At 37.4% G+C, this 22809-nt stretch overlaps 1 protein-coding gene across 4 annotated transcripts in view; it reads right to left on the minus strand.

Annotated features, from left to right (window-relative positions):
• Positions 1-22809, minus strand: part of micu3a (mitochondrial calcium uptake family, member 3a) — a 37805-nt gene that overhangs the window by 5134 nt on the left and 9862 nt on the right. For 2 of the 4 annotated variants that reach the window (XR_014626299.1, XM_084400437.1), the window contains exons 6-11: positions 21922-22004; positions 21733-21804; positions 15007-15048; positions 10827-10922; positions 4908-5002; positions 2724-2895 (exon numbers count right to left, since the gene is read on the minus strand). Coding sequence is in view for 3 of the 4 variants with exons in the window: in XM_084400437.1 (XP_084256563.1) it covers positions 2724-2895; positions 4908-5002; positions 10827-10922; positions 15007-15048; positions 21733-21804; positions 21922-22004 (560 nt within the window). In the remaining variant the exon portion in view is untranslated. The remainder of the gene's footprint in view (positions 1-2723; positions 2896-4907; positions 5003-10826; positions 10923-15006; positions 15049-21732; positions 21805-21921; positions 22005-22809) is intronic. The other 2 variants (XM_084400435.1, XM_084400436.1) reach the window with 2 other exon arrangements.

Below are 22809 nucleotides of genomic sequence, written 5' to 3' on the forward strand. Positions count from 1 at the left end.
CACATAGCAACATTTTTACATCCCAGATCCGGCCCACATCTGGCACACGTGGAAAGATGATCTGGCCCACATGCAGCGTAGAATGACGGCCCTTGGGTGGCTCACTCCTGTTTGCCAGATCTGGGCCACAAGCAGGCCACAAGCAGGCCATTTGCTCTTCAGCCAAGAGCAAAGAAATAAACCAGTACTGGACCTTATCTGAGCCACAAAATCTGTGTATATTAAATATTGAGTCATCTCAGCCTTAATAAGCCTGTTAATAAGCAGAATCACTGAAGGAAAGAAGAGAACAGAAAAAAAGACGAGCAGAAACACAAGAACTACAACTGACTTCAGCCACAGCCTTCGATGAAATCAACTGAAGATAAAAGAAGACGTTAAATCTCTCAAGATCTCAGCAGAGGAGGATTAAACAACTCCACAAACAGCATTACCAGCTTCACTGATTACTAACCAGATTGACTTCATTTCTGTCAGACGTCTACAACAGTTTTTTTGAGAATTAACAAGGGTTTAACTCTAATGTGTTTCATTAGAAGTTACGATAACAGTGATCAGTGTTTCCATTAGCTGCTGCTAATGGAACAGTGTGTTTGTTAAACATATTTGCAGCAGCAAAGAAAGCTAAAGTGAACTGAGATCAGGTGATGGTGGTTACCTGTTGATGGCTTTATAATCATCATAAAATAGTCTGATTCACTGATGATTTTTTAATCTAACAATAATGTTGTTCCATTAATACATTCATACTACAAACCCAGTGTTACTGCAGCATGAGATCCAGCAGTATTATAACAATCAGTTAAAATCTTTTAACAAACATGAACACAAAAACTTAACCTATGTTGACGCACACAGATATCAACCATCAGCATTAACAATTCCACGGTGCATGTGGGCCAGATCATCATTCCACATGTGCCAGATGTGGTCTGGGACATCACAATGTTGCTATGTGGGTAGGTAGACATGTAGGTAGGGTAGGGTAGATAGGTCGGCAGGACAGGTAGGTAGAAACATATTGCGGTAGTTTCCCACATTTTAAGTATGGATGAAGTGACCAAATAATTTTTGGGGGCCACTGTATATCTTAGTTTTTGTAAAAATGTTGGAAGATCTCTCAGAACAAGATAATTTTAGCTGGTTGAAAGTAAATGTGAATTTACTTTCTTGAACATGTACCACAAGATCAAAGAGAGGGAAAACAATTGAAACACAAAATGACACATACAAATAACAAATCATAACACAATCTGATCAAGGACTGCGGGGCGACGGATCACTCCGGCAGGGACAAACCTTTGGTTTCTTCCAGTGTGTGATAAACAGAGATAACAGAGAGAATACAGGAAGTTTTTGTACACTGTAATAGAGCTGGAACTTGCTCTGCAACTTAACAAGACCTTCTTCGACTCCATCATCATTATTTCTGTGTTAGTAAAGATATTAATTTATTTTAACAGCAATCATGCCATAATACAGCATTACAATTCAAATTGCATACAGCAATTAAAAAATCTGATTATGTTCATTAAGTTTTGCATGCTTTTTCAAATGTCTTTGGCCTTGTTCAGACAGGTAGCACAAATCCATTTTTTGGGGGTGTATCCATCTCAGATACATTTCGAATTTTTGTAATCTGCAAACAACAATAAATTATATAGTTTTTTACCAACCTGATCCAAATCACATTCAAAGGTGGTTGGAAAATCAATTATTATATCTCATGTCATATGTCTTAGTTGTCACACTGGATCATTGGTCTATAACTGTTCGAATTCACACATTTTGACCCACTCTTTCTTTTATAAAACTATTGGCATTGATATATAGCTGATATGAGACTACATGAGAGTGATTTTAGACAGCTTATTTATTAATCCGCGGAATACAATTATACCTCCAGTGCTTATTTTACTAATTTACCCTTATTACTTACTGTAGCAAATGCATCATTACTACAGTAATCACTAATCAGTGTAGATATACTGGACATTGACGACAGTATCTGAGCAAACGGATCAGATTTCATCACTTACAAAATAACAGTCAATCCTAAAGATCGGATTAATGTGCAGTTTGAACAAAGCCTGTTTTTTTTTTTTTTTTTTTTTCAAGAATTAATATAATTGGCATAATAACACCATGCAACAAAGAGACACATAATATAACATTTGTGTCAAGATATTTTAACATGAGATATTACGTTTAAAAACAAGATATTAAAACAACCAAGTCTGGGAAAGTCCAGTTCCACTTTACTGCAAAGTGTGGGTTTGACACTTGGTTCTTAAATAAAGAAAGATGGATATCTGCAGCATAAAAGGGTTTAGTCGCATGTGTTGTGGAGAGGTGAGAATAGAGGGACTATAAGACTAAACGGCAGTTTACATGCAAGTGTCACACTCAAGGGTGAATGACTACTCAAAGTGTGGGAATGTGTGCATTTTGGGGCTGGATCACAGAATTATAGACATGGAACAAATGTATGTGAGTGGACAAAATGCATTTGTTGTAATATTTTTAAGATGATACATTTCCTTGTGGAATTTGAGATTGAGATTTGAACCAGTAACCTTCTGGTACATGTAGAGCTGTTGAGAGGAGGGGTAACATGGGTCAGTTAAAGGGGTGAAAGTGTGAGTGTGGGGGAGGTGGGCGTCACAGTTGTCCTACAACTTCTTTTCAGATGAAGTTAGCGGCTAGGTGACGTTACTCATTACCTTCTCATCTGGTATGCACTGCCGCACATTCTCCAGATAGCTGCGGATATCCTCTACGTTAGTGTAGCGCAGCAAGATTCGCGCAAAATCCTCCTCACTGATGGTGGTCATGCCTTTGGAATAGGTCAGGAACTCAATCTCCAACATCTCAGTTTGCAGGTTATCCATAAATCTGAAAGAACAATGACCACAATTAGAGTTAAAGAATTAAAACCGCTAAGGAATTTAAACAACTTTGCTTTTTGCTCCACAAGGGAGCCAGGGTGGGCCTGGCCCATCCAATCAGGAGCTTGGCCCACCATGGCCCCACACCATATAACAACCTATCACAAAATGACTTCTCTCTCCCATAAACACAGATGGAAATTTCACACACACAGAATCCTTGTTGTAAGCACTATCCTGCAACTTTATCAATGAAATAATTTCACACCTGCAAAACATGACATTTCTCACCGCTGTTTTTGAAGCAGTTAAACTTACAGCTTTGCTATTACTATAGACACAGCTGCCGAACACTTTTGAGAGACAGGAAATTCTAATAACTGCATTAGTCTGCATATCAATAGTTCAAGCCTACATTACTAGCTCTAAAATGACGTTTTGGATTTAGCAACGGAGGCTTGGAATGAGATGCACAAGAAATTAGACCTACACACAAGAGCGATGGACAAAAACCTGACAAGTGTCTTGAAATAAAACATATGAACAGTGTCTTGAGGCTTGGTAACCATAGCCTATACGTGGAATAACTTACTCTCTGTCAGTTGAATTATTAGAAACATAATGCATTATTTAACTTATAATTCAATGGCTCATCATAAATTATTTATTTCTTATAAATCTGAGTTTTTTACTACATTCTGCACAAATTAAATAAATAAATAATTCATTTTTGTTTTTTGAAGCATTTTATTCCCTGCCTCAAACATACATTTATAATGGTAATATTTGACATGTGATATTAAATTTGAAGCATTAAACAAAATTGTATTATTGAATTTGTGACAGAATTGTCTAAATAGAAGCATAAAACAATAATTTGTGCTTCTAAAAATAGTATAGCTGGGTTACTAATAGTCCCTTTCAAAACCTGCCCCTTTTGTTATAAAATCAAAAAATTACAAAATTGTTACAAAATCTGTTATGAGGAAAAATGAAAATGGCATTCATTTTTCTTTTTGCAAAAAATAAATAAATAAATAAAACTTGACACTGTTAACAGAACACCTCCGGCCCACCTTGCATCTCAGCTGGAGTCGGGCCTGTGTGCCAGGATGTTGCTATGTTGTTACTAGGGTGTATTGCAGGTGGTTTCTATGATGGCCATGTGTCTTTATGATATTAGAGTTCCTAAATATGGCTTTGTATGTAATTCTATGCATTTCAATGGGATTTCTCCATTAAAGGCTACCCAGTGCTACACCCCAGAAGTACAAACAAGATGTCCTGTCACTTAAAGTGACTGTTTATAACAAATTACATATTACATTTACTAATATATTCATAAGTTTTGGATCAGTAAGATTTTTTTTCAAGAAATGAATAGTTTTATTCAGCAAGAATGCATTAAATTGAACAAAAGTAACAGCAAAACATTGATAATGTTAAAATGATGATGTAAAGATTTCTATTTCAAATAAATGCTGTTCTTTTTAACTTTCTATTAATCCAAGAATGCTGAAAATAATGTATCATTGTTTTCACAAAAATATTAAGTATAGCACAACTGTTCTCAACCTAATGATAAATGTTTCTTGAGCAGCAAATCAGCATATTAGAATGATTTCTGAAGGATCATGTGACACAGAAGACTGGAGTAATGATGCTGAAAATTCAGATTTACCATCACAGGGATAAATTAATTTATTAAAAACAGTTTGCAATATTTCTCATTATTACTGTTCCACTGTGTTGGAGAAAATAAACACAGCCCTGGTGAACATTAGATAGAGACTTTAAAAAAAACTTTAAAACATCTTACCATCCCCAAACATTATACGTTTTTGTCATTTTATCACATCGTATCCTGTTAACCAACATCATAAGCTGTTAACTAACTTCAGCATTACCTTCTACATGCTCGATGGATATAATTTCTTATGTATCTTTCCATGTCTAGTGGATGAATAAGGATGAATAAGTGTCATGTTTTTAGAGCTTTTTACACAAAAGTCGTCATACCTGTAGAAGTCGTCAAAAGTCAGCTCCGCCTTCCCCTTCTTGCCAAAGAAGTGCACGAGCAGAGTGGTGTCAATCATCATGTTCTCATCGGCACGCTGCGATTGAGGAGTGGTGGTAAAGAGAGCAAAACGAGAAAGAAGAAACTATGACAAAAATCCAGCTGTTTTTGGAATAAGAAAGCAGTCCTTCATAGGCTTGCCGGGCCATTCAGAGTACCAGCCATCCAGTGCCTGAAAGTGTGCATCCATTTATATTGTCTCCCCTAGCCCACAGAGGACATGTTCCGAGTTAGACATGCAGATCTTTATGCCGTATTAAGTGGGTGAGAATGGCATAAAGACTGTATATTAGACTGAAACAGAAACACAAACAAATGTATATGCAATGATACACAGAAATACACACAAACATGCCAGTTGTGTACATACAGAGACCCTGGATACACCTGGTATATTCAATTACCCCTGAATGGTATTTAAAAGAGCCATTCACAAAATCTTTTGGAGTCCATTTGTTTATAGTGATCGGAAATTAATACCAGGTGTAAATGGGGTTGAGCTGGTATAGGACATAAACAAAGACATGACAGCAAAAACACACAAAGCATCCACATCCCATGCATTTCTGCGGAGATTTGTGAAAGAAATGCACACATGTGAGCAGATTCCACCTTTCCTTCTCTGGACAGAATCTTCTGTTTTTTTCAAACTCAACACTAATGTTGAAGATCAATTTGAGTGATCTTACAAGTGTCAAAATTGCTTTTTCAGTGGAGCTCAGGAAAAGGCGTTCATTCACCGGTTAAACAAACAAAAAAAAGTGGCATGGCATCCAAAAAAAAAAAAAACTGGAAGAAGGTGGTTGAAAGGTGCAAGGCCAGAATTAGGTTGTATTTTTTTCTCTACCCATGCTTCACCCTCATCTGCAAGAGGAGCCTATCATGCTGAAACTAGGTAAAACCAGGCATAAACTCCAGTCCAAACAGCTCTTTGTCCCTGGTCACGGGCCTCTGTGCAATGAAGCGAGCCAGAATGCAAGTCCATGCCACTGCTGTACCTCTAGCTTAAAATCCTATCCATGAAGATACAATCAGAGGAAAGTTATAAAGAGAGAAAGAATGATTCTGTTTCACTAGCCAGATTGTCTCAGAGACATATTGCACATACTTGGTGTTCTTTCAACACACAAACAAATAAATAAATCAAAGTTGTAAAACTGTTCTGGTTGGCCTGATTAATAAAGGGTGGAAATGTTACTGTTTGATCCCAACGGTACTGAAGCCTGTTTCAAAACAAAACAAATGTGAAATACCATTTAAAATAATCAAATAAAATATGTCACAGTTACGATAAATAAAGCATATTTATTTTATTTACAAAATAACCACATTCACAAAGGATGTTCCAAAAAAAGTAAAAATGGTGTCTACTAAAAATACCTTGTTTTAGCTCAATTCAAAGGCAGCATCATATACATCTACATACACTGGAGCTTATATACTCATTAAATACTGAAAATATCTGAAAAAAGCAGTTCCACCTAATTAAAACACACTATTTCATCCAACATTTGTATGTGCTAAATTTTTGTGCAAATTCTTATACTGTAACGTTGCAACTCTGCTGGAAACAGCTGTAAGTGTTGGACGGAGGAGCATTATATATTTTATGACCAACATAGTGCAAATCCATACTGACAATACATGGAGATGGATTGTCTGTTAAGAATATAAATGTCCGCACATGTTAGATTTGTTGGAATCTGTGACAACTTTAGATCTGTAAAATGTTTTCTGGGACTTGGAATGGATCAATTCCAAAAATTGAAATGTTGCACTTGTTTGTTTGTTTTTAAAGTTTTTGTTTTTCTGGAGCTTAAGTCCAGGGGCCGGTTTCACAAAGCTAGACTTTGACTACGGCTTAGATATAGTAGATAGTCAGACTTCAGATAGACATCTAAATCAGACCGTTGCACAAAGCACTTAAGACTCTGACTGTCTTACGTAGGACTACACTGCAATGCATTCTGGGTAAAATAAGACACTTTTCAAAACAAAAAACATGGCGGATCGAGTAAGCGCACTCAACCGCTCAGTGCAGTTTACCCCACCGGAAAATATGTGTTTGTTGGAGTATAACAGTTACAAGGACATTTTACTTGGGAAATTTAGCGGAGAATGTAGTAACAAGAAGAAATGTTTAATTTGGAAAAAGATTGCTACGACAGTTAACAGCGTTAATCCGATCGTTGAGCGGAGCGTTAAAGACGTACAGAAAAGATACAAAAACATGGTACAAGATACCCTGTATACCACCCGTGACACAGAAGCTTTGCTGAGACCCACTGTGTCACCAACAGCATTCAGAAAAGTTCCTGTTGCATAAAATCTCAACGCAGTGCAAACCGGCGACGCCATTCGGCGTCTGTCCGCGGCGCCCAGCAACGGATCAGGACCTTGTTCAAAATCCTGCCGCGCCACAGAGCGCCATTTATATTTTTGTCTCATATTTGTCTCAAATCGTCGTTAATGTATATACTGACTTCAGCCTGTCCTGCAATATACATTTAGTTATACATTCATTTACAGAAATCAGCTGCGTGGATGAAAACGGCTGACGTTATCGGATTTTCAGGTGATATTCTCAATTCATTCAGTTAACGGACGCTCTGAGGTAAAGTGTTCAGACTGCAGACTTTAGTTTGCAACGATTGTATTTAATTGTACAGAACAATCATAACATAGTACATAACAATATAGGGCTTGGGCGCCGCGTTGCATTGCATTCTGGGACGTGGCGGCCATGTTGATGGCCTCACGAATGTAAACATACAGCAAGTCGAACGAGGAGAAGCAGAGTTGGGAGAAAGAAAAAAGATGTTGAAATCCCGAAAAGGATGTGGAATTTACCGGGATACGTTAAATAGGGAAGCCAGGGACCGGTATGTGGACAAATTTTCCTGTAAAATATCCCGTATTTTAATAACTTACTCTCATAACATTAATGTTAGCCCTTCCATCGGACCTGTCAGTCTCTGTACTATTGTCCTGTTGCTACCCCCTTGCCCTTCCAGCGAAACAGATGTTTTCATCGTTTTGCTTACTTGAAGGCAACCTTAGCGTGATATTGGCCTTTTTAAGATAACAGCGTGGTTGTTGTGAGAGCACGATTTCACGCCAATCTGTAAGCAAAGTTACGTTAGACCTAGCTTCACAACTCGCTTAGTTAATGCAGCAGTTTTGTAGTACGAATTTTTGCTGTCAGCAGAGGGATAGCAACAGAAAGATGAATGTTGAAATTTTCATTTTCGGGATATTTTATAGGAAAATACTAAAACGGGAAGACAGCTCAAATACGTGAGAAACCCGGAAAAAACGGGAGGGTTGACAGCTACTAACTACACTTTTTTGCCGATTTTGTCCACATACCGGTCCCTGGCTTCCCTATTTAACGTATCCCCGTAAATTCCACATCCTTTTCGGGACTTAAACATCTTTTTTCTTTCTTTTCTTTCTCCCAACTCTGCTTCTCCTCGTTCGACTTGCTGTATGTTTACATTCGTGAGGCCATCAACATGGCCGCCACGCCAAGTAATGACGTCACGACGCCCAAGCCCTATTGCTGGCCATAAACTGAGAAAATGCGCGTCCGGTGTGCGATACCTTGAGTTGTCCTAGACGCGACGTGGCGCGGCGCTGCGCTTCTCGTCCGGTGTGCGACCCTTTAGACCAGGGGTGGGCAACTTCGGTCCTGGAGGGCCACTGTCCTACAGAGTTTAGCTTCAACCCTAATCAAACACACCTGAACAAGCTAATCAAGGTCCTCAGGATTACTAGAAAATTACAGGCAGGTGATTTTTTCAGGGTTGGAGCTAAACTCTGTAGGACAGTGGCCCTCCAGGACCGAAGTTGCCCACCCCTGCTTTAGACCTAAGTTAGCCTGGGGGTAAGGTGTCTAATTTTTTTGGTCTAAATTAAGTCAGTCTTTATTTTTGTGAAACAGTCTAACTTGCATTAGACTAGTCTATGAGCAAATTTTAGACTTCTTATTCTTATTTTAGGTCTAAAATAGCTTTGTAAAACCGGCCCCAGCGTGTGGACATCCATTCTTCTTCTCCCTTTTTTTTTTTTTTTCAAAACAAAAGAACAGCTTTTTTTTCTTGGTATCTCTGCTCATGAGTTTTTGTATTCACCACCATTCTTTTGCTGATGGTCATAAATATGGTCATAAAAAAGGCATGTGATTAAAACTGATGGATTGATAAATGAATACCTTTCCTTTATCTAAAACATAGCTGTTTTCCCCATTAGACAATTTCGTCATCAATCTGCTGGAAGTGTGACATCACAACACTGTGGTTACAGGAAACCATTAATGTGAGGTCATCATTACATGTAACACCACAGCCAGGCCCACAGTGTGACTTAGACAAGGCCCCAGGCCTTTTACTCTTTGATCTAAAAACAGCGGTAAAAACAGTGATTACTGCTGTCGACTTCTAAGATGAGTAACCCCAATCACACTTCCACACATGCTAGCATGCCCCCTTTAGCCCACAGATACACAATGTCTGGTATCCTGCAGTTGTCAGCTCAGACAAACAGACCTGTCTAACTGCTGTGTCATCTGAGGAAGCCAAGCTGAAATTACCCTTTCATTGTGAATAACAGACTAAGTAAATACAGGGCATCTGCACACAGCTCTCCACAATCATCAAACTACTGCTTCCTACAGACGCCCTCTATTAGCCATCAGAACACAAACACACCATCAGGATGAGCAGACATATTCGGAATCGGTGTACAAACAAAGGCCTTTAATGTGCCTCGCAGCTGTGAGCAATATTATTTTGTATTAGTCGCAGTCAATTCGACACAAATATTGCACACGCAAAACTGCAGAACAACAACTGAACATATAGACATCGATAAGCTGAAATTACAATGATTAATTGATTAAAAGAATACAGCAATTCTTTGCAACACTAACATTTTTAAATCTTTCTTTTTCTTGTTTTCCAGTAAAACATCATAACTAAAATTTAAATACAAATTTAAACTTAAAGTATACAATTTGAAGGTAATTCAAGATATTAAGTACTATATAGTATATAAATAATACTAAAATAACACTGATATATATATATATATATATATATACACATACACACACTAAAATGACATACAACTGAACTATAGTTAAAATAAATTAAACCTAAATAGTAACTTTTAAAACTTTTTTTTTTATAGAAATGAAAACTTAAAGTATAAAATTTAAAGGTAATTCAAGATATTAATAAGTACTATATAGTACATAAATAATACTAAAATAATACTGATATATATATGTGTGTGTGTAAAACATAAAACAGTAATTATGATGTTATTTGATAAAATAGATTTAATTATGACTGTCTCATAATTGCTTTATTTCTCAAAATCATGCCTTTTTTTGCTCTGATGCGGAAACAAACTTGAAAAATTCACTTATATTCTTTTAATCTTATAAGACATGTTCTCTGAAAACAATATATCTCACAATTTTTGGTGACTTTATAACAAATTGATCTTGTATAAAGGATGTTCAGATGTTTTTTTGTGGAAAACAGGACAAAGATACTGATTTTGAAAAGATTGTTTTGAATGAAGCACCAGGACCAGATTTACTAGAAGATCAACAGCTGATAAAATACATAAAAAAAGAAAATAATACAAATAAACAGAAGGATAATCGCAGGTCATTAAATGACAATGACCAATGTTATCAGGTTAAGGTGGATAAGGTGGGTTGTGATGCTGAAACAGGAAGGAGGAATGAGAATTACGATGTACCTTTTTCAGGTGAGAGCACTGTGTTAGGGATGGCTAGGGACGAATAAAAACATGGGATGAGACAGGAGGACAGAGGACTATGGCTGTACCTCTGCCAGGTCAGAAAACAGGGCTTGGCTCGCGCCACGTCTCAGCATGTCCCAGTAGCTCCTGGGCACAAACTCCTGATTCTCTTTTTTTAGCACCTGCAGAGGGGTTAGCATGAGATGGAAAGCTGTCATCATGTTAGCTTATATAGACAGGGTTTAATAGAGGATGTGTCGGGTGGTCTCTCAGTCCTTTCAACTAAAACCAATCAAATATACCAGTATGAAAGAAATATGAAGATTGGGAGGGGGAATTAGTATGCTAAGTGTATGAGGTTATATAATGTGAGTGATCAATAATCTGGGAGATATAGTGTGCAAATATACCAGGATATTAAGAATATTCTGTGAAATGGTTCAGAAGGGTCATCATGTCATCATTCACTAACAGAACTCTTGATTATGATTGGTTGAGTCTATTTTCTGCAACTGCACAGCTATTGAATATAGTGTCAGGTTTGTTTACAGATGCATATCAATTCATGTTTTTTTCAGATACTTATGAAATATAACGATAACAGTGTCTCAACCTGTTTTAAGTAATATACTGGCATAATAAATATTTTTTGGGGGGGAGGGAGGATGACATTTTGGTAACACTTTAAAGGTTCATTAGTTAACACATTAACTAGCATAGCAAAAAGCAATACATTTGTTACAGTATTTATTAATCTTTGTTAATATTAGTTAATAAAAATACAGCTGTTCATTGTTTGTTCATGTTAGTTCAACTTCAGAGTGCATTAACCAATGTTAACAAATACAACCTTTGATTTGAATAATGTATTAGTAAATGTTATAATTAATATTAACTTAGATTAATAAATGCTGAAGAAGTATTGTTCATTCTTAGTTCATGTTAAAGGATTAGTTCACCCCAAAATGAAAATTTCCTAATAATTTACTCACCCCAATGCCATCCAAGATACCCATGTCTTTCTTTCCTCAGTGGGAGAGAAATTATGTTTTTTGAGGAAAACATTTCTGGATTTTTCTTCTAACAATGGACTTCATTGGTTACCATCGTTTTTAAGTCCAAATCAATGCAGTTTCAAAAGTCTTTGAAGTGTTTAAACGGGCTGTACGCGATCACAGCTGAAGAAGAGGTTGTTATCTAGCGAAACGATGGTCATTTAAAAAAAAATATATATATATATTTATAGACTTTTTACCTTCAATAGTTCGGATTGAACTGATCAACAAACGGACAGGGAACTACATCATCACGTTGAAAGGTCACGCCGGCGCCGGCAGAAGTACCGCCCCACTGTTTACAATACAACCGTACGTAGGAGGATAGTTCAAATAGTATTGTTTGCTATTATATATATATAGTAATCAGTATATTCCACTGAGGAAAGAAAGACATGCATATCTTGGCATTGGGGTGAGTAAATTATTAGGAAATTTTCATTTTTGGGTGAACTAATCCTTTAACTAAGGTAGATAACTAATGCACCTTATTGTAAAGTGTTACCAATTTTATTTATTTTTTTATAAATGCATGGACTAACCACGTTGTAAGCAAAAATATTGATTTTGAACAGCTGAATAATTGAAAATGACTGCATGCACAATTCACAACATGGCAGTGTGTGCATTTTCAATAATTCAATGAATTATCCTCAGTTATTCTGTACAGATTTATTGAATACAGAGGCTGAGAGACTAAAAGTGACACATCAGGTTAAGGAAAATGAATATATTTCTCTCATCAGTCCTGTGGAGCCACTTTAGTGGACAATGCTGGTCTTTCACTCAGTCACTCTCTTTCTATATTCTGTATGTGATTCACAGATATACAGAGTGGCTTTATCCAAACATCACATAACCAGAAAAAAGGACCACCAGCTCAGGAAGGCTTTCATGGAAACTCTTATATAGATGTTTGTGTTTGAGTTGTACTTGAGTTGACCATGTGTTTGATTGTGAAAGTGGACGTATCTGTTTGTATGGGGACACAATTGTCCACTAAAGTGAGTCGGGGACATTCAGGGATGTATTCAATAGCTTGTTTGCATATGACGTCACCTCACTGCGTTGCCATGGCGCGAAATGCAGATGGAGGGCAGGAAGTGATTTGCTACATTTAGAACCACTATAACAAACTCAAAATGCCTATGTTTTGCGTCGTTTATGGTTGCTCAAATCGATGAAACCACGAGGAGTTTTTATCGAGTACCAAAAGTTGTTCATAAGAGGGAAAAAGGCAAGAAATTGACCGAAAAACGCCGGAAAAAAATGGCTTGCAAACCTACGTCGGAAAATGCCTGTGTGTGCAGTGATCACTTTGTCAAAGGTGAATTAACTTATGTGGCTATGTTTGTGTAACGTACCAGTTTCTGAACTTTGTAAAGTCAAAGTAATTGTTTCTTCTTTTCTTTGAGTTTGTAAGTTACCCCTGTAACTGAAGACAAACTCGTAACGTTACAGGCAAAATCTTTCAATTCAGTTGAAAAATCGCTCCTCTTCATAACGTAAGGATCACGTCCAACATATGTTTCGATTTTTTTGTTGTATATTTCTCTTGTAATAGCGTCAAAAGTAGTCCAGTACGGACTTTCCGCCATCTCGTCCATTCCGCTCTTCACTTCCTGCCCTCCATCTGAATTTCGCGCGTCATCACAATCACGTGACTGCAAACCACCTATTAGAAAATCTATTTAAAACATTTTTTTGTTAAAAAAAACAACCCTTTTTGCTATGTCCCATTTATATTTTCAGTTTTTTCAGTGTCATCAAATTTGTCTCAGATATTTCCAATATCGTTTCAGGAAAAGTATAAAAATAGGCAGAAATAAGATTTTTAAATGAATTTTTATTAAACCGTAATACAGTAAAAACAGTTACATTAGTGAAACTGCTATTTCAATATATTTTTAAATATAATTTATTCCCGTAAAGCTGAATTTTCAGCAGCCATTACTTTAGAAATGGTAATATGCTGAACTGGTGGTTGAGTAATATTTCTTATCGGTCCCACTTTATATTAAGTGTCTTTAACTATTATTTACTAACATTTAAATGAATCATTTGATACAATGCAGGTATTGTGTACATACATGTTTTTGCATTGTACTTGTATTTAAGAAATACCTGAAAGTTACTACAGCTGTAATTAATTTCAGTAATTGTATCGATAATTACAAGGTCGACCCTTCCAATACCTCTTAATTGACCTTTAAATCTAACCATACCACTAAAGCTGTCCCTAACCTTAACTGTATCCCACCTCAATAGCAGCAAAAGTGTTTTGTTTTGGCTACTTTGTACTTATTTTTGATGTAAGTACATAGCGGTTAAAGACACCGTTTACACTTTATTTTAAGGTGTCTGTGTAACAGTGTGATTATATATTTAAGTACTGTGTAATAATAATTAACTACATGTACTTACTATAAGGTTAGGATTAGGTTAGGTTTAAGGTTAGTTCCATGTAATTAAGCACAATTTATAGTAATTAATTACATGTAACGTGTAACACACTGTAAAAAATAAAGTGTTACCAAGACACATAACATAAAGTATGACCTTATTATCAATGTTGAAAACAAAACAGCTGTGTTGCTTAATATACTTGAGAAAATATACTTTTCATTTTATTTAATGAATAGAAATCTTTTAGAACAGCTTTTATCTTTTATTTTTTAACTTACTGACCCCAATCTGAATGGTTGAATGGTAGTGTTTAAAATTTGGTCTTGAAAAATGTTTGAGTTGAAATATCTGACTTTTTATGTCCATTTAATCTCATTGCTGTCTAGGAGAAACAATCTCAACATCTCATGTGTGATCTCTCCTTTCTTTCGGTTGTCAGTGAGGGAGTGAGGGAGAGAGATGTAATTAAATGATTTCATGTAAGTGAATGTGAAAGACTCCAGAGCTGGCTCAATAGAAAACACATTTTACACCAACAACTCCACCCACTACTACCCAGACCTGTTCTTTATAGCCCACTGATGAAGTTTGTAACTGACACGTTGTGGTTAAAGAAAAAAAAAAAATCAATAAGAATGAAATTAGACTGATTGTGGCAAAACACCCACATGCTCTCTGACCTCTGAGGTCCACTCCACCTCCCTCCTCATTTTCATTCTCTCATTCTCCCATCATTCCTTCCATGATTTCAAGATTCACACAGAGGTTATAGTTCACAGGTCAGAGGGCCGGGGGTGATACATACGCTGTTTACGGGGGCAACCTGATATCCATAGAGCTGCATACTCTACAGAGACGAGAGGAGAGGTCACAGCATGCGGAAGAGGAGAGGAAGGAGAGAACCACATAAGAAGAGATGGACAAAGACACAGGTTAAACATGCAAAAAATAGAAAGTGGTTTAACTACAGGACAGTTGGCACACTTTCGCAGGCTTCCAAGAGGGGATGCAATACGACTGGCTCCCTCTCAGACAGCCCTTGATAAACTGGACATGTGAATGAGATAAGAAGGGTTATGCACCCAATGCAGGCAAAACAAATACAGTCTAGAGGAAGTTTACAGAGGATGGCCAATTGCCCTCTTTAAGATATATATGGGATTTTGAGCATCTCATATATAACAAGACTTGTACATTTTCTGAGGAAAATGTGAGCAGTGCTTGCCTCTGCAAAACCCGCCATCATGATGCTAGGTTGTTAGGGCGTTGTTTTGTGGTTGCTAAGTTCTGAGTGCTAGGGTGTTGCTAAGAGGTGGCTTTATGACCCAAGTCAAAAGAACCCAATATAAGGCTCGGGTCCCTCGTTCAACGCACACCAATCAGATTTTTAACCCAATTTTGTCATCTGGCAGTAAAATCAGAATCTACATTTATTAATGCATTTATAATTGGCTTTTTGTTATCGGCCTGAATTTTAATATTGGTGCATCCCTAGATATAACATGACGTTTCTTCGACAACCTGCATGATTTGAGGTATCAAATGTTTATGCTTTACGTACTAAAGTTTAACACTTAAGCCTCGTTCACACCGCTAGCGACACAAAGCTAAGCGACATGATTCCATTCCATTTTCAATGGAGAGTTGGCGACTTTTGGCGACACAAGCGACAGTGACCGTTGGTGACACACGACAAGAGTTTTTAACTTTAAGCAAATTTCGCGAGGAGTGAAGACACCGTCTTGAGTGCAGGCAAGACAGGACAGAGTTTCGGAGCGATTTCACTGATTTATATGATTGACTGTAACCAAATAATAAAATTGATGCGTGAAAAAGAAACAGTTGGCAGTCAGTGAGTTCATACATTAGCCGCTTTTCCACCGTCGGGCCGAATGGTTCTTAGAACAGTAAGAAACGGTTCCGGTTGTGTTTCCATTTGAGCCTGGTACGGCACGGCACGATTACAAACAGTTCTCGGCCCGGAATTCTCAGCATGGTTGTCTAACCGGTAGAATCCCTAAAGTAACGTCGCAACTCAGGATTGGTCACTTGTCTGGTGCCTGGCTACCAGTTTCTCTCTAGCACGCTATTTGAGAGACTTAAAGGGGTGGTATAATGCGCTTTTCGAAAGATGTAAACTAAGTCTTTGATGTCCCCAGAGTGTGTATTGTGAAGGTTTAGCTCAAAATACCCCACAGACATTTTTATATAGCATGTTAAAGTTCACTTTTTGAGGGTGAGCAAAAACGCACCGTTTTTGTGTCTGTCCCTTTAAATGCAAATGAGCTGCTGCTCCCAGCACAGGGGGTGGAGCTACAACAGCTTGTGTTCTTTTACCTCACACAGACATGCACTGAAAATTTCTAAAACTTTTAGCCTTTTATATTCAAACTGAAGTCAGAAAGATGGAGAGACTCAAGAAGAAGTGACAACATACAACATTTCTGAATGGTTAGTTGGTGAATTTATGTAGCTTATGTGTAGTTATCTTCTAGTCATTAATTAGCATATTCTGTCTTGATAATCTATAAATCGTGTTCCAGGGGTGGGGTTTATGTACATTTTAGGGTTCATGATGTCACTAACCCGGGAGTAATGTCCTGTAGTCCCTAGTACCAGCCGTTTGTTGTAGTCCTTAAAAAGCGATTTCTTTAAAATAAAATATCTCCCTTTGCTTTGAACTTTGAGCGTCATAACTTTGCAGATGTTGTTTATGCTCAAACAGCAACATTACAAACTAACTAAAGTTAGAAAAGTGAAATCATATTCAACCACCCCTTTAAAACACAAATGAATAATACAATTAAAATAAATATCTGATCATCCTTCATAACGCGGTCGCTATATACATCTCATATCGTATGTAAACTCTTGTGTTACCAAGGCAACGGCATTGGTATGCTTTTGTATTACATTCCAAAGATTGGCTGTTATCAGCCCCACAGTGGAAAATGAAACCGTAAGCGTACCAGCTGGCCCGTATGAGAACCGTTCGGCCCGACGGTGGAAAAAGCGGCTATTGATAGTATGCACTATTAATTAGTTTAAGTCTAATTCCTAGTCAAATTAGACCGATATCTTAGTTTTGTATATCATTTGTGATTGCATTTTCTAAAGATATGGCCAGATGTGCAGTATACCAATAACATTAGAGCGACAGCATTAGGAACGCCCACAAGCATCTTCACAGTACAGAGACTTGCGTCATACAGCGACAAAGTTGCTGGCGGTGTGAACAAGGCTTTAGGGTTAGGGGTTTGCTCATATTACTAACCCCAAGTACGAGAAAAACAAATACTGATGCAAACACCACTAATTACATGTTACAGTACCAGTGTTTCACACCAAAGAGCACTGAATTCAGTGAGTGTGAATGGATGTCACTCCTCCATTTATATCTTATGCAGAACAGTATAATTTAGTAATGATATGTTGAAAGATTTTTACGCAAAGTATATGATCCTTCACACAATAACAATATCTCTGATTAAGTTTTCATCAACCTGGCAACATTTCTATCCCATAGTAATTTGACAAACAAGCATCTTAATTAGATTATAATAAAGCACAATGCTTATAAGCTCAAAGTTGTTGCCAAACAGCAATTCTACTAAGTGGTTATTTTTTACTTATACCTCCAACACTGAAACTGACATTTGAAACAAATTACAAATTAAAACACAATTATATGACAAGTAAATTTTCTTAGAAACTAATAAGAGCCTAAAGAAAATGACATCTGGACACGCACACTAATCAAAATAAGCCAAACATCTTAATATTCTCAGTAAAATCAACATTTGTGACCTTAAGATTCTGAAAAAAAAGTTTTTCCCAATGTTAGGTTTGATTTACATGACATTAATCATTGCCTCCATTTGCAGCATTTAAAATAACATTTTTGCTCTTGATACTGCAGGTTGCCAAGGCACAAAACATAAAACGTTGTATTGTGTCATGGCAAAATATCTATTTCCCGTTATACAGAAGAATAACAAAAGAGGCATAATTTTAAATAAGAATCCTCAGTAATGTGGAAAAAAAGACAATGTGGTAAATAGAGAAAGACAGAGACTGTCTCCCAAGTCTTTGAACTTCTGTTGATCTCATGAAATCCTCTTGTTTGCATGGCTCTACAGAAACAGCTTAGAGATACTAGTAATCCCTAAAACTGATTTGATTTTGGATTAAACTCTTCTCCAATAATATGTCCCACTCATCAGTTTAAAAGAAGGGGGGCCATTTAGACAATACTGACCACTACTGATTTGCTACAATAAACGTAACTTTATAAAGTCATATAACTCTACATCTAAAAATCCCTTTGCGAGAAAAGGCAAAGAAATATGCAATATATGGAAGCTTGTTTCTACCATGAGAAAAATAAAATTAAACAAACAGGGAAATTGTGACTTTTTATCGCACAACTGTTCGCAATTCAGACTATTTTTCTCCTAATTGCGAGTTCATATCTCGCAAGTCAGACTTTTTCCTCAGAATTCTGCGATATAAACTCACAATTTAAAAAGGTAATTGCAACTTTTTCCCTCACATTTGTGAGTTTATATCTCACAATTCAGACTTTATAAGTCCAATTGCGTGTTATAAAGTAAGAATTGTGATTCTGAACTCACAATTCTGACTTTATAACATGCAATTGAGACTTCATATCACGCAATTCTGACTTAAAGGTGCTCTAAGTCAGGGGTCCCCAAGCCCCGGGCCGCGGACCGGTACCAGTCCGTGGGACATTTGGTACCGGGCCGCACAGAAAGAATAAATAACTTACCGTATTTTCCGGACTATAAGTCGCTCCGGAGTATAAGTCGCATCAGTCAAAAAATGCGCCATGAAGAAGAAAAAACATATATAGCCTAAGTCGCAATGTTACAGACGCATTTATTTAGACATTTATTTCACACAAAAAAAACAATGTTACAGACGGGACAGTTCTCCGTTACGGACATGAGCGCTCTGAAAGCGGCACTAAAAAACTGTTTAAAACTTTCACTGAGACCTCAAACAGAAAGCACAAAGCCTGTCTTTAAATTATAACTGTTTTGATATAATTGTATCTTAATTTTAATCAATGTTTCATCAACCAATTGTCTGGATTTAATAAATAAGAAGTAAATATATTCGAAAATAGATAATCACGACACGGAGGCGCCGGCGCGTGAGCTGGAGCTCGTCTCATAAATGAACCGAAACTCAGCGTATAAGGTAGCCTACTTGCCTCACAGACCAGAGACATACACTCACCTAAAGGATTATTAGGAACACCATACTAATACTGTGTTTGACCCCCTTTCGCCTTCAGAACTGCCTTAATTCTACGTGGCATTGATTCAACAAGGTGCTGAAAGCATTCTTTAGAAATGTTGGCACATATTGATAGGATAGCATCTTGCAGTTGATGGAGATTTGTGGGATGCACATCCAGGGCACGAAGCTCCCGTTCCACCACATCCCAAAGATGCTCTATTGGGTTGAGATCTGGTGACTGTGGGGGCCATTTTAGTACAGTGAACTCATTGTCATGTTCAAGAAACCAATTTTAAATGATTCAAGCTTTGTGACATGGTGCATTATCCTGCTGGAAGTAGCCATCAGAGGATGGGTACATGGTGGTCATAAAGGGATGGACATGGTCAGAAACAATGCTCAGGTAGGCCGTGGCATTTAAACGATGCCCAATTGGCACTAAGGGGCCTAAAGTGTGCCAAGAAAACATCCCCCACACCATTACACCACCACCACCAGCCTGCACAGTGGTAACAAGGCATGATGGATCCATGTTCTCATTCTGTTTACGCCAAATTCTGACTCTACCATCTGAATGTCTCAACAGAAATCGAGACTCATCAGACCAGGCAACATTTTTCCAGTCTTCAACTGTCCAATTTTGGTGAGCTCGTGCAAATTGTAGCCTCTATTTCCTATTTGTAGTGGAGATGAGTGGTACCCGATGGGGTCTTCTGCTGTTGTAGCCCATCCGCCTCAAGGTTGTGTGTGTTGTGGCTTCACAAATGCTTTGCTGCATACCTCGGTTGTAACGAGTGGTTATTTCAGTCAAAGTTGCTCTTCTATCAGCTTGAATCAGTCGGCCCATTCTCCTCTGACCTCTAGCATCAACAAGGCATTTTCGCCCACAGGACTGTCGCATACTGGATGTTTTTCCCTTTTCACACCATTCTTTGTAAACCCTAGAAATGGTTGTGCGTGAAAATCCCAGTAACTGAGCAGATTGTGAAATACTCAGACCGGCCCGTCTGGCACCAACAACCATGCCATGCTCAAAATTGCTTAAATCACCTTTCTTTCCCATTCTGACATTCAGTTTGGAGTTCAGGAGATTGTCTTGACCAGGACCACACCCCTAAATGCATTGAAGCAACTGCCATGTGATTGGTTGATTAGATAATTGCATTAATGAGAAATTAAACAGGTGTTCCTAATAATCCTTTAGGTGAGTGTATATAGAAAGCTTGAAATGTCTACTTTTAAACAGAATAATTCAAAACGAAAGAAAACAGACTGCTCTCTGCTTATGTAATCCGTATGAAATGTGCATTTCTCTCTGGCGTGTTCACTACTGCGAAGATCTCAAGTCAGCATCGTCAACTTCATCTTTCCAGCTGACACTGACACTGGTTTATTAATAAACAATTAAAATGTCTCCTGCTATATTTTACATATTCATAATCATTAATTTTGCCAGTTCGTTGTGCTTTTAGGTGCTTTATTGGCAGCGCCACCCTTACATGTTACATGAGCACATCAGCACCGAAAACATTGGGGGGCATTTTGTTTGTGTTCAGGCTTTCTCAGTTGTCACTTCTTGTTGACGTTTAAAGTATTGTCAAACAAAACGGAGGCTAGCTAGACCCTCCCTCCTCCTCATCCGCGCACTAACCCCCCAAACCCCAACCCCAAATCCTTCTTGTCGGTTATTGGCTGGAACAGTTTGCTATGTTTCACCGTGCGGGTTAGCCCAGTTTGTTTTTCTTGCCGTTTGTGGAGCCTGGGCTATCTACAGAGACCGCGTTTTTTTAAAGTGTGTTCAGGGGACAGGCAGCTAGCGGATGGTGAGGAGATATTTGCTATATGTGACAAAAAAAATGTTGGCCTAAAAAACGTGTGACATCGCTTAGAGCACCTTTAATAACTCACAATTGCAAGTTTATATCACGCAATTCTGAGAAAGAAAGCCAGAATTGAGAGATGTAAACTTGCAATAATGTGGAAAACAGTCAGAATTGTGGGATAAAAAGTTGTGATCACCTTTTTGCTGCTTACTGCTACACAATTATTCTAAAGCATTTGTTTCTAGATAGATGACAAATGTATATGGAATTTTTAAGTATAAGTATTTTTTGATTTGTACGACTTTTTCCCAAATTAAATGTGCAAATCTGTAAAGCTTTCATTTTTATACAGAATTATAACTTTAAATGTACAATTTGGGATAACTGGAAGTTAAAAATAGATTACAATATTATTACAAACAAAAAACCTGATATCAACTTACCAGTTGAGCAGATTTTTCTGCATCTCCCTTTCTTCCTTTCTTCTCATTTTTCTTTCGGAAGATTTCTTGCAACTATTAAAAGAAATAGAGAAGGAATAAAGCAAATAAATAAAGTCGAATGATTAAATAACCAAGACGATTGTTTAAAAACAAACTTCTAAGGCCAGAATCTACACTCTATCTACTCACCACAAGAAATTCCCGTTTATCCACCATCTGGTTACCGTCAGCGTCAAACATGTTAAAGGCAATCTTAAAGCCTGCATGAGGCTCTGAAGAATAGATGTGAAAAGAATGTTATGTAAAGAACTAATTAAAATATGCTATACCATGCATATAATTAAACAATACTACGTATAAATGTATTTACTCTGGTAAACCATTATTGGAAATGGAAAATCTGGTAAACCATAATTAAACATTTAACCACTAGGTGGCTAAATCCGAGATCAGATCAGAGGTGAGGCCCACATTTGTAAGAACCTGTTATCACCCCAAGAACTTCCAATACACTTTTGCTTTCACCACTTTTCCTTTCAACACTCTCTTCAGGTGTTTTTCAACCCATCAAGAGCCACATGCCTCCTCCACTTTGTTATGTTGCCCAAGCAACAGCAGAGGAGGGAACACATGTTAGGCAGTTCATTTCTGTTTATACTGTGTGTTACAGCTACTTTTAGACGCTAGCTTAATCAGACAACTCTGTACGAATGGACAATCATAAATTAGATCTCAGTTATTTCTCCTAAACGGTACATGGAGAACAAATGAAGACTTTTGTTGAAGTCTTCTGCTTCTCAAATTTGTATCTTGAGGAAAAGACCCTATTCACACACATGAATGTTTCATCTCAACAATGTAACAAACTGTGCTCAGATTTGCCAAGATACTAAAGTCTGAGATATTAAAGGTATAGCGGAGGATTTTCCCGAATTTTAGAAAAGAACCGTCCTCTCCACTTTTTGAAAAAATGCACCTGCGCAACACTCTACCTGCTCCCGAGAGAGCATGCACGAGCTAATCATAGCTTACATTAACTTTTACTAGCAGTGATTTTAAATGGATTTCTCCAAATAG

This window comes from Rutilus rutilus (assembly GCF_951802725.1).
Source record: "Rutilus rutilus genome assembly, chromosome: 2".
Taxonomy (NCBI): domain Eukaryota; kingdom Metazoa; phylum Chordata; class Actinopteri; order Cypriniformes; family Leuciscidae; genus Rutilus; species Rutilus rutilus.